General features: G+C 47.8%; 2 protein-coding genes across 6 annotated transcripts in view; one reads left to right on the forward strand and one right to left on the reverse strand.

Moving 5' to 3' along the window:
- Positions 1–5,136, forward strand: part of Ift38 (intraflagellar transport 38) — a 34,359-nt gene extending 29,223 nt beyond the window's left edge. For 3 of the 5 annotated variants that reach the window (XM_029470828.2, XM_029470827.2, XM_085832383.1), the window contains exons 11-13: positions 1,431–1,486; positions 1,721–1,777; positions 4,757–5,136. In XM_029470828.2, coding sequence (XP_029326688.1) covers positions 1,431–1,486; positions 1,721–1,777; positions 4,757–4,906 — 263 coding nt within the window. In that variant the 3' untranslated portion in view covers positions 4,907–5,136. The remainder of the gene's footprint in view (positions 1–1,430; positions 1,487–1,720; positions 1,778–4,756) is intronic. The other 2 variants (XM_021185205.3, XM_085832384.1) reach the window with 2 other exon arrangements.
- A 5,580-nt stretch (positions 5,137–10,716) lies between these two features.
- The window catches only part of Nlrc3 (NLR family CARD domain containing 3), a 28,185-nt gene continuing 26,247 nt past the window's right edge, over positions 10,717–12,654 (reverse strand). Inside the window, 1 exon segment of the mRNA XM_021185479.3 lies at positions 10,717–12,630. Coding sequence (XP_021041138.1) covers positions 12,540–12,630 — 91 coding nt within the window. The 3' untranslated portion in view covers positions 10,717–12,539.

Consider the following 12,654-nt stretch of genomic DNA (forward strand, 5'->3'; position numbering starts at 1 on the left):
CAGTGAGAGGCAGGCCAATTATGCTCAGCCCCTGGACATCTGCATGGTCTCCATCAGCTGCCCTGGCCAGGGCATCCCCATGTTCTCTATTGGAAATATGAGCCACGGACACCAACACCAACCTCTGCCACTGTGTAGCCATAGACTCACACATGGCCCTGAGTAGCAGCTCGGGCTAGACCTCATCATGGCCCCAGGTGGGTGAGTCTGGCCACTCCTAACAAGCTACCCTCTCCACCTCCGAGTCTCCAGTTCCATCTCTTCATCATGCTCAAGCTGCTCTACTCCACTTTCCCTCCCATCTGACCAGCACAGACTTGTTCATTGTGGAGGCTCCCACTGCAGGCTGGCCGCACGGCTGCTGGACTCCTGGGTGACATCCTCCATCCAAGCTGTGTGGCGTGGTGGCAAGCAGGTGTCTATGGCCCACCAGTGTCTCATGCACTGGAGGGAAGGTCTGTGGGTGGCATTGCAGTCCACAGGTCTGCCTTCCTCCTTCCATGCTATACTACTGGATTTGATTTGATTTTTATGAGTCCTAGGCATACAACAGTTTTGCCCACCAAGCCAGGCATGAAGCTAGGATGAACAAAGGACTGCCATCTGCTCTGACCCTGACTGGTATAAGAACAACAACAAGGGGTCTCTTTGCCCATCCCCAGGGGAACAAAGGATATGTTTTTCAAATACTCATGATTCTTTTCATGGTTGTTTTGTGGTGCTAGAAATTAAATCCATGACTTTTAAGTCTATAGATAAATGTTTCACCACTGGTCTATACCCCCAGCCTTCATATAAAATGTTTGTATATTTTTATTATAATCAGTTATGTGTGTACACACATTCATGTGCACACTTGGACACATATCCAAAGGTAACTTGTGAGACTCAGTTTTTTCCTTCTAACATGTAAATTCTGGAGACTGAACTCAGATAATTAGGCTTAGTGGCCAGCCCATGTTAATTTTATTGTTTTGGTGGTTGTTGTTGTGGTGGTGGTGGTGGTGGTGGTGACATTCTCACTGTGAAGCGCAAGCTAGCTTTGAGCTCCCAATGATTCTCCTCCTGAGTGCTGAGATTGCAAGTGTTTGTTATCACCCTGATATGTTAGTATTTTACTGCCTTCGTCTCATCTTTCACAGTAGAAGTGCAGAGCTCCAGCATGGTGGTTCACAGCTATAGTCCCAGCACTCTAGATGCTGAGGCAAGAGTTCAAGGTCAGCCTCAACTATAGAGAGAGTTTCTCAGAATAGAGGGAAGGGTGATACAGGAATGTGACTACTGTTTGTTGGCAGTTCTAATTAGTTGGAGCTCACTTAAGTACATAAGTTATTGTGTACGTTGGTATTTCCCCAGTTTTCCAAGGTCTTAAATGCCATTTCCTGCCATATTTTCTAAGGATCTCATCATTTTGTGGTTTGTTTTCTCAGGAAGGCCCAGCAAACGCATCGTGGGTACAATGCAAGGTGGAGACTCAGATGAAGACGTGAGTCCTTTGCCCTCCCAACACTCCTGTGCCCCTGGTCTGGGGCTGTGCTCATAGCTTAGTTCAGGTGCTGCCCGCTGTCAGGGAGCTGCCTATTCCAGCACATGGCTTGACTGTGAAGGACTGGCTCTCCCTTGCTTGTTAGGAGCTTGTTTCTTGTTACACACAAATATGCACACCCTTTGCCCTTCCTCGCCACCTTCTCACGATTCTTTCCATTCTCACTTTCCAAAGATGCAAGCAGCACCAGCCCTCTTAGGTAAAGGCAGGACTCCCAGCTCCAGGAAGCAGGTTGGTTTACTTTGCTTGCCTCATCTGTTCATTGCTGTGTGTTGGCCTGCTCAGGGCTAGCAGGTCCTCTCCTCCAGGGTGATGCCTCCTCTCTTGGGCAGGAAGCCCTCAGAATAGATCCCATTGTGAGAGAACCAGGGTGATCTCTTGTATTACCATACTAAGCAGGCCTAAACACCAAGACCAAAGATGAGAAAGGTGGCTGCGGTCATCAGGCCCTGAATTATAACCTAAAAATGAAGTATTGATACCAAGGGCATGTTCCAGCACCGCCTGTCTTCAGTACCCTTCTGCAGTTCTGGAGAAGGAACACAGAAAAGATATTTTCCTAGACCAGGGCCTCGGAGACACCTGGCAGGGGGCTGAGATCAGGATAGATAAATGGCTTGAGAACTTAACCAAAAAGGGAAATCTGGGTTCTCAAAATGGCAGGCTGGGTATGCACTGCCGGGCTCTCTGAGCCCTATTCTGTTGCAGTCCCTGGCCGTGCTACTTGGCCCATGTAGCAAACGTACTGGAAAGACACTGGATTGGTGTCCAAGGTCAGTTCGTAAGGCACAGGACTATGTCTGGGGTCTGGCACTAGCACCTTGACAGGGACAAACAGGACCTTATACTCTTTTATGGCGCTTGGCTTACTAAGTACCACAGTGCGGTATTACTTAGTATAGTATTAGTATAGATTCACAGGAGCAAGCTAGTGCCTAGTCTTGCCTAGCAGGACACAGAGACACATGTACCTTGAATTCTTAGGACAGTCACTAGAGAGGCAGGGAAATCACTCAGCTATAGCTTTCTTTTTAACAGCAAGGATGCACATGATAAGGTAGCTGCATATACTCCTGTCCACCCAAGGCTGAGCACGGAGGATCTGGCCTAAAGAGTTAGTGCTCCCTGGAGAGTGTGTCTGGCTTCTGTTGTATCTGCTTGCATGCTTTTCAGAATTCATGTATCCTTAATGGCTCAGGTGTTCCCATTTGTTTATTTCATGGAAGCTGTGTTCACACAGCCCCTCTGTCACAGGGTTTCTATGTGTTTGCTCAGCATGAATCTGTTGAGTCCTATCAGTGCTGGGTCCTGAATGCAGCAGGAAACAAAAACAGTCGTTGCCTTTGGGACACATATGTTCTAGGAACAGTCTAGCAGACATACTACAGTCATGGTTGTTAGGGAAGAAATAGTTCAAGAAGGTAAGAAATGACAGACACAAGGAATTTTTTCCTAATGGTCAGGCAAGGCCTCTCTAATAAGAAATTGGAGGCCTAAATAAGAGACAGTGTGAGCCATTTGGGGGTGGATAGAGCCCCTGGGCCCAGGGAGTGTGAACACCTCCAGTGCCTAGGCAGTGGCAGAATGGAGGAACTGAATTGAGAGTGATGAGAGACAGCACAGGCAATGTGGACCTGTGTGGGGTTGATGAGCACCTCGTAAGATAGGGGATGTTGCAGTTGTCAGCCCAGGAGAGGCAGGCAGCGACTGCAACTGTGTAGACTGGAGGGGAGGGCCTTGTATCCTGAGAACGTGAGGACATTGCTGTTGAGAAGTGCTTCGAGTCTGGGTGTTTCCATAGTCGGACCCACCTTGTTTTCTTAGCTGACTGCACCAGTGTGATGAAGAGGAGAACATACACACTGCTTCGGTTGTGGTGTAACTAACTAAACGCACAGGGCTTTAACTTCCTGAAACAGAGATGAGTTGAGGAGGGGGCTGAAAAGGTGGATCAGGAATTTGGTTTTAGACATTCTCGGATGCATGGCCTATTAGACATCATGTGGTATGGAGTAGACAGTTGAAATTAAAGTTTGGAATTTAAGAAACAGGACTGTGAGCCATGCAGTGGTGGCGCACGCCTTTAATCCCAGTGCTTGGGAGGCAGAGGCGAGCGGATTTCTGAGTTCAAGGCCAGCCTGGTCTACAGAGTGAGTTCCAGGTCAGCCAGGGCTACACAGAGAAACCCTGTCTCGAAAAACCAAAAAGAAAGAAAGAAAGAAAGGAAGGAAGGAAGGAAGGAAGGAAGGAAGGAAGGAAGGAAGGAAGAAAGAAAGAAAGAAAGAAAGAAAGAAAGAAAGAAAGAAAGAAAGAAAGAAAGAAAGAAAGAAAGAAAGAAAGAAAGAAAGGAAGGAAGGAAGGAAGGAAGAAAGACTGTGTCCCCACTGGATCGGAGTCTTTTCGGTCTTCATAAGAGTGGTTTGGGGATATGGGGTAGATTGCTGTGCTTGGGCAATGGAGGGGAAGTACATGGGATGCTTGAGAACAGTAGTTTACCCAGAGAGTGTCCTTTCTTTTTTTCACTGAGACATGGTCTTTCTGTGTAGCTCAGGCTGGCCTCAAATTAATAGTCATCATCCTGCCTTAGCTTCTGGAATACTGAAATTGTAGGCTTGTACCACAATAGGTCTGGCCTTCTCAAGAATTTCTGCTAGAAAGGAAACAGAGCAGAGTAGCTGGAAGAAGTGACAGTTCTTTAAAGAAAAGAATTCTAACATGTATGACTATTCAGGAATACTCTAGATTGGGTGACCAGCCATCTTGGTCTATATACATAGAACACAGGACTTGTTTTAAGAATGACAGCCCGAATTGGTACTTCCTGGATCCAGACCATGAAGGAGCTGCACACCCTTCACCTTGCCCTCTTACCCACATCTGAACTGCTTTCCACCTCCACCTGGAATAGGCCTCCCTTTCTCCTGCACTGGGTCTCTGGACTGCAGGAGCCATGCAGCATCTAGGTTAAGGGACGAGTTAAGGGACATCCGCGGAAAGCCAACCCCTGCTCAACAGCCCTGGGAAAGAGTTACTAGTTACATAGCCTCAGGCTAGTGAACCTGTTCAGCTAGCAATGTGCTGTGTCCCCACAAACCTCCACCATATGGGTATTACTGGTCATTGCACTTTCGAGGATAAAGAGGGGTCTCTAAGGACAAGCTATCAGTGTGAGCTAGCATCTCAGTTATATTTGCCATCTCTTTGCTTCAGGAAGACTCGGAGGACAGTGAAATTGACATGGAGGATGATGAAGAAGATGATGACGATTTGGAAGATGAAAGCATTGCTCTCTCACCAGCTAAGCCCAGTCGAAGGATCCGTAAACCGGAGCCCTTGGATGAAAGTGACAATGACTTCTGACCTTGCCAAGGGGCCCAGGCAGATTAAGAGCCTCAGATATATAGGTACACAGGGACTCGGCAGGCTGGAAAGGTAACATGTGTTTTGTTCACTACACCATCTGGGCTTAACCATTACTGAAACCCCAACAAAGATGTTCTTTTGTCTATCTCCTAACACTTGGGATCCCCATACCAATTCAAATCTACAAGAAAATCCTTTGAGGAGAAATACAGACTGATACCATATAAGTCTTGGCTGCTATTATTATTAAATTAGTTTTCCTTGACTGTTTTGTTTTCTCTCAGAGGACCTGTGTTCTTCTGGGAGGGAGATTCACTTCAAATTACATGCCACCATCATAGTTCCCCAGCCTGGCTCCCTCAACAAGTGTAGCTCCAACTTCTACTGCTACCTACTCATGCTAGCAATCGTGTGTGATTGTGCTAGGAGGCATGTATGTGTGAAGGCCAAAGGACAAGCTCTGTGCTTGTTCCTCAGGAGCTGTCCACCTTTTGGAGGGTGTAGGGATGGATCTTTTACTAGGGCCTGGGAGCTCATGGATTATCCTAGACTGACTAGACAATCGGCTCATCTTATCTCCCGCTTCCCAGGGATTACAAGCACACGCTAAGGGCTTGCACTCAGCCCCTCATGCTTGCATGGCAGACTGGTATCAGCTGAATTATATCCTAAACCCAACTGGCACTTCTTATTTTGTTTCATTTATGAGACAGTGCCTAGTCTAGAACTCCTATGCAGACCAGGCTGGCCTTGAACTCACAGAGGTTCATTTGTGAGTTCAGAGGCTCCCCTGCCCATGCATGTAGAAGTCAGAGGAGAACATCAGGTGTCTTCCCAATTACTTTCTGCCTTAGTACTTGAAACAGTCACTCCCTGAACTGAAGCTTGTTGTTTTTCATCTAGGCTGGATAGCTAACAAGCTCTTGGTACACAGTGCTGGAGTTAAAGGTATGTGTGGCCACGCCCATATTTTTGCTGTTTGTTATTGTTTTGTTTTTGAGTCAGGGTCTTACTGTGTACCCCTGGTTGATTTGGAACTTTCTATGCAGATCAGGCTGGCTGTGCATCACTCAGCCTTACACTGCTGTGATTAAAGGCGTGCAGCATCTCACTCTGTCACTCCATCTTTTTTATGTAGGTTCTGGGATCCAAACTTAAGTTCTCATGCTTATATAGAAAGTGGCCATCCGCACTAGGCCATCTCCCTAAGCCCATGCATACACCACACATAGAAGATTTCAAAAGCTACTTACCTCTCCTTAAAATGTGCAAAATGGCCAGGCATGGTGGCACACGCCTTTAATCCCAGCACTCAGGAGGCAGAGGCAGGCGGATTTCTGAATTCGAGGCCAGCCTAGTCTACAGAGTGAGTTCCAGGACAGCCAGAGCTACACAGAGAAACCCTGTCTCAAAAAAAAAAAAAAAAAAAATGTACAAAATGTGAAATGTGACATGACTTAATGGGAAAGGAGCTCACATGGTACAAAGAGGGAACTCGCTCCTACCAATTATCCTCTGACAATAACACAGGCATGTTAGCACCCACACACGACTCCTCCCACAAATAGGTGTGATTTAAAATGTATTCAACACTGTATTTTTATATAATCAAACATTACTTGAAAGCATTATTTTTAAATTCTACCTATTACATATAGAAACTAGCATTTGTCATTGTTGAACATTTTTGGTTTTTTTTTTGAGGCAGGGTCTCATTGTGTAGCCCTAACTGTCCTGGAACTCACTATATAGACCAAGATGGCCTTAAATGCAAAGAGATCCACCTGCCTCTGCCATGAACTTTCCTAAAGAGCAGACTTAAACTTCCTGTCTCTGCCCTTCTGTGCATGGGCCCACCCCTGGCTAGGCCTCCCCTGGCTAGGCCACCTCTGGCTAGGCCACCCCTGGCTAGGCCACCTCTGGCTAGGCCCACCCCTAGCTAGGCCTCCCCTGGCTAGGCCACCTCTGGCTAGGCCCACCCCTGGCTAGGCCACCCCTGGCTAGGCCTCCCCTGGCTAGGCCTCCCCTGGCTAGGCCACCCCTGGCTAGGCCACCCCTGGCTAGGCCACCCCTGGCTAGGCCACCCCTGGCTAGGCCACCCCTGGCTAGGCCTCCCCTGGCTAGGCCTCCCCTGGCTAGGCCCACCCCTGGCTAGGCCCACCCCTGGCTAGGCCACCCCTGGCTAGGCCACCCCTGGCTAGGCCTCCCCTGGCTAGGCCTCCCCTGGCTAGGCCTCCCCTGGCTAGGCCACCCCTGGCTAGGCCTCCCCTGGCTAGGCCCACCCCTGGCTAGATGCTCTTTTGGTTTGTTTTGGTGGTTGTTGTTGCCATCACATAAAGAGTCACAGTGTTGGAGAGATGGCTCATTTAAAAGTGCTTCCTGCTTATGTGGAAAACTAGAGTTCTTAACTCCAGTTCCAGGGCGTGTGATGATGCCCTTTTTTGACTCCTGTGGGCACATGTGAAACATGTGACATACATAAATGTAAAACAAACCCAAAGGGCTAACAGTGGAAATCATGAAGACTGAAAATGTAAAATTTCCTCTTTAGCAGTCTGTTTCGGGGGAGGGGGTGCAGCTGCCATATTAGAGGCTTGATAGTTGGGAAAAGACTTCAGAGGTCCACATTCTGGTGTGACTAGGGCACATCTTCCTGGCTTTGTCCCTAAATTTCTGCTTTCTGAGACCGAGTCTCTAGCTGGTTCGGAGCAGGGACCCTGATTGTGTGTCAGCAGTGCCACTGGTATTTGAGCAGTGCCACATCTACGTGCTGTGGATGTGTGGGAGTGACAGAGAGTCTGTAATGTAGATAGTGCAGTACTGCTGTGATGACACGGTTGTGGCCACTCAGGAGGCCAGGGGGATAAAAGACCCAGGCTCAGTAATTAATAAAAGGTTGTTTTGGAACCCAGTACGTTGGTACATGGTGTCTATTTGGCCATGACCATGGAATCATTTTGCCATAGGTATATTTCCTGTGCAGATTTCTTTTCACTAAGTATTTATTGAGCAGTTATGGTTTTCAGCTGTCATGTTACCAATAGTTCTGAGATGAATAAGTCTTAGCATCTGCATGCAAGCTGCATAAAGTGTCAGGGGTGCTAGAGGCTTGGGACCCCAAAGTAAGAAGGAGCAAGCCTTCTCTGGAGGGGTCAGGAAAGGTGTATGTGTGAGAGTCAGATCGGACTGGGTCTTCTGGGAGATTTTGTTGTCTGGTTGGCTCTGTTTTGTAGTACTAGGGATGGGACTTAGAGCCTTAAGCTATACCATGATCTGTAACTCAGCCCTCAACTGGCCAAGTAAGACTCCATCACATACGATCTACGTAAGTTCAAGACAGCCAAAATCCCCACATAAATAGAGGAGATGACCTCTGGGCCCCACTGTACTGAGGAGCTATTGGCAGTTAATAGCTGCTTCAAGACAGACAGTCTTTTTTTTTCCCCTTTTTCCTTTTTTTGGGGGCAGGGGGAGGGGAGGGGAAAGAGGAGAGGAGAGGAGAGGAAGAGGAAAAGGAAGAGGAAGAGGAGAGGAGAGGAGAGGAGAGGAGAGGAGAGGAGAGGAGAGGAGAGGAGAGGAGAGGAGAGGAGAGGAGAGGAGAGGAGAGGAGAGAAGAGAAGAGAAGAGAAGAGAAGAGAAGAGAAGAGAAGAGAAGAGAAGAGAAGAGAAGAGAAGAGAAGAGAAGATCACATCTTAGGATTTTATTGCTGTGTAGAGACACCAAAGCAACTCTTACAAGGGCAAACTTTTTCCTAGGGCAGGCTTACAGTTTCAGAGGTTCAGTCACAGCAGCAAGCATGGCAGTGTGCAGACAAGCATGGCGCTGGAGAAGGAGCTGAGAGTTCTCCATCTTCATCTAAATACAGCCGAAGGAGACTGTTTTCAGATAGCTAGGAGGAGGGTCTGAAAGCCCACCCCCACAGTGACACACTTCCTTCAACAAGGCCACACCTCCTAATAGTGCCACTCCCTGGGCCAAGCATATTCAGACTCCCAAAGAAAGAAAGAAAGGAAAAGATCACTGTGGGCTGAGCATAATACTGCATATCTTTAATCCCTGCACTCTGAAGACAGGGCAGGTGGATCTCTGTGAGCTCAAGGCTAGTCCTATCAATACCGAAAGTTCTGGGCCAGCCAAGGCTTAGTGTTGTAGGACGAGCTCAGGTGATGGCCTTAAACTAGATTCAAGTGTCTAAAGGGATGCTGGGAGGATAAAAAGACTTTGGGGACTACTCCTTATGGGAAAGTTGTATTGAAACGTGCTTCGAGGTGCGGCATCCTAATTGAGTATTTGTTAACTGAGACAGCAATCAGAAGGTACAAAGAGCAAGTGTCAGGGACACTTTGGAAATACACTAACACACTTATAGTATGTGTGTCTAGTCATGACTGACAAATGCACAGTCAGGAGAGAGCTCCAGATAAACCTATGGACAGAACACACTTATCTCTGTACACTCCCAGAATTCCAGCAAAAACAGAGGGGTGAAGGGAGACAGAAGGAAGAATGAAGCAAAAGAGAGAGAAGCAGGGAGGAAGAGGAGGATGAAATTTTCATAGGGAGTAAATACACAAGGACCACAGCAGAGACCAGAGTGAGTGACAATCACTGTTCAGTGATGTGGAAAACAGAGGGAAGCGTTAAAGCTGGAGGAGCCAAGGGACGCCTCATCCTAACAGAATTAAAGTCTGAGATGGAAAGGAGCAGGATGCACTTAACAGCAGAAGATGTGCTGTGGAGAGAATGCAGAAGACAGCAGCAGAAACTGTCCAAAATTAAATAAAAAAAAAAACAAGTAGGGAGAAAGCCAAATCACTGTCCAGTTAGCAGTTTATCTCAGTTCCAGACCCATAGTTTGGCTTCGAGACTTTGCAAGCCAGACAGCTGGGAAGCCTTGAGAGTAGACTCTGGAAAGGGAAGCCTTGTAGGTCTGGTGGAACTTGCTCTGGGAATCTCTGGAGAGCACCCTATTTCCTTACAATGTTTGGTCCTCACACCATACACTAGGCCCTCACACCATACACTAGGCCCTCATACCCATACACTGGGCCCTCACCACATACACTGGGCCCTCACCACATACACTGGGCCCTCACACCATACACTAGGCCCTCACACCCATACACTAGACCCTCACACCCATTACACTAGGCCCTCACACTATACACTAGGCCCTCATACCCATACACTGGGCCCTCACCACATACACTGGGCCCTCACCACATACACTAGGCCCTCACACCATACACTAGGCCCTCATACCCATACACTGGGCCCTCACCACATACACTGGGCCCTCACACCATACACTGGGCCCTCACACCATACACTAGGCCCTCACACCCATACTCTAAGCCCTCACACCCATACACTGGGCCCTCACACCATACACTGGGCCCTCACACCATACACTGGGCCCTCACACCATACACTGGGCCCTCACACCATACACTGGGCCCTCACACCATACACTGGGCCCTCACACCCATACACTAGACCCTCACACCCATTACACTAGGCCCTCACACCATACACTGGGCCCTCACACCATACACTGGGCCCTCACACCATACACTAGGCCCTCACACCATACACTAGGCCCTCACACCACACACTAGGCCCTCACACCACACACTAGGCTTCTATAGGTTTCGTTTGCTGACTGACTGCTGTCCAGAAAGCTTCAGCCAGAAACAAGGTAAGTTAGAAGGACAGAGCAGCATGGTGGTGGTGGTGGTTCTGCTGCTGCTGCTGCTGCTGCTGGCAGTGCAAGAGAAGGGGCCCAGGACCACTTCCAAGAGTTGGATTGAACCCCAGTCGGAGAGCAACATCATAAAGGTACCAAAGAAAGCTAGCATTCTGTACCCAGGAACAATACCCTTCAAACCAAGGGAGTACACTTCCCCTTTCCAAGTAATATTCTCTGAAGGTTGTATTTTTGCTCCAGCCTGAGAGACAATTAAGGATCATGTATTTCATTGTTAGGTCTTTTTTTTTTTTTCTGTTTAATTTAAAACAATCTCCATGCTGCTATAACATCTTTCTGCAGGCAGACCTGCCTAGTCGACAGTTCCTGTTTGGGTTTTGTGTGGCCATACCACTACAGTTAGGCTTGAGTAAACATTTTAGGCAGAACTACTCCATCAGTGCTATGTCTCTTGGTCACACATGATGTTCACTTGTCCCAACTTAGTCACTTGTTTTCCTTTGTTTTCTTGAGATGGCATTTCATGTAGCACAAACTGGTCTTGACTTCACTATGTATCCAGAGACAACCTTGAACTACTGATCCTCCTGCCTCCACCAAGTGCTGGGATTACAGACTATTCTTGGCTAATCTCCTTGTCAAGGCTGCATTTGTCTCGTTACTTGCTGTGTTGCCTTTTTTCCTACATAAACAGCATCACCTCTCACTATCAACTGTCAACTGCCATGATAAGTCTTCTCGATACTCAAGTTTTAGGTTTTTGTTTTGAAACTCACTATTTAGTTTAAGCTAGCCTCAAATTTATGCTTCTCCTTTCTTGTCCTCTCAAGCACTAGAATTACAAGTGTGTTCCACATGTCCAGCTCCTGCATACTCATTTTTTTTTTAAGACAGGGTCTCACTATGTAGTTTCTGCTGTCCCGGGATTTACTAAGTAGACCAGGCTGGCCTTAAACTCACATATTCCTCTGCCTCTGCCTCCCACGTGCTGGGATCAAAGGTGTGCGCCACCACACCTGTACTTTGTGGTCTTTATAAGCATTTATCTTAGTGCCTTAGTTCGCCTAGGTTTTCTTGTTTCAGTCAGACAATGGAAGGAATTTGCCACAGGGAAGCATAGCTTATTTGCCTCCATGGGGAAGCTACAGCCACTGTAGAGGTTTTGAAAGCTTAAAATCAGGATAATGGCATCAAGGTATCAACACGTAATTCGCTATGGACAACCAGTGTGCTGGATGCCAACTATGGCAGGCATGGTGGATGTATAAAGAGTGTGGAGACTGAACCCTTACTCCAGAGTCTTAGCATTAACCTTTCATTTATCTTCCCAGATTTCTCATATCTTCTCAATATGTATCTAAGGGTCACACCCCAAAACTTTCTTCTTCTCTTGAAAAAATGAACCCATTGTCACCTTTGGGCAAGTTAATGTGCTTAGTGGGCTTGAAGACTGGTGCCAGCTGTGTGAGTGTGCAGGGCAGGAACACTGCAGAGACTGATGGTGCCAGCTGTGTGAGTGTGCAGGGTGGGAACACTCCAGCCATGTGAGTGTGCAGGCAGGAACACTGTGATTATCTTGTTGTTTTTTGTTCTTTTGAGTTGGGTCATATGGAGACCCGGGGAATGAGTAAGCCAGGACCAGCCTTCTACTTTGTGGAGCTTTGAGACTTTGCTCCTGAGTGCCAGACCCTGGTGGCAGACCCTTCCCTTCTTCATCCCAGAACAGTAGCCATCTTTCCTTTGGCTGGCCCTGGGCAGGCAAGGTGCCTGTGAACTCTGCTGGAGCGCCTTCCCCTCCTGTTGAGACCAGCTTGAGAGCTGGCCCAGCAGCATCTCTGAATCCAGGAAGACTTGCAGAGACCAGAGGTCCTCTGAGAAGAAGCTTCTGGCTGAGTCTCTGCATGGTCCTCCAGGAACTTTCCTTATATTTCCACAGTGCATGTGGGAGCATTTGTCTTGATAGCCTCTGAGATCATCCTGGCAGCAGATTCCCCAATGGGATTCCCCTGGAGACTAGGACAGAAGAGTTAGGGCAGA

Source organism: Mus caroli, unplaced genomic scaffold, assembly GCF_978045245.1.
Source record: "Mus caroli unplaced genomic scaffold, Mus_caroli_1 scaffold_17, whole genome shotgun sequence".
Lineage (NCBI taxonomy): Eukaryota > Metazoa > Chordata > Mammalia > Rodentia > Muridae > Mus > Mus caroli.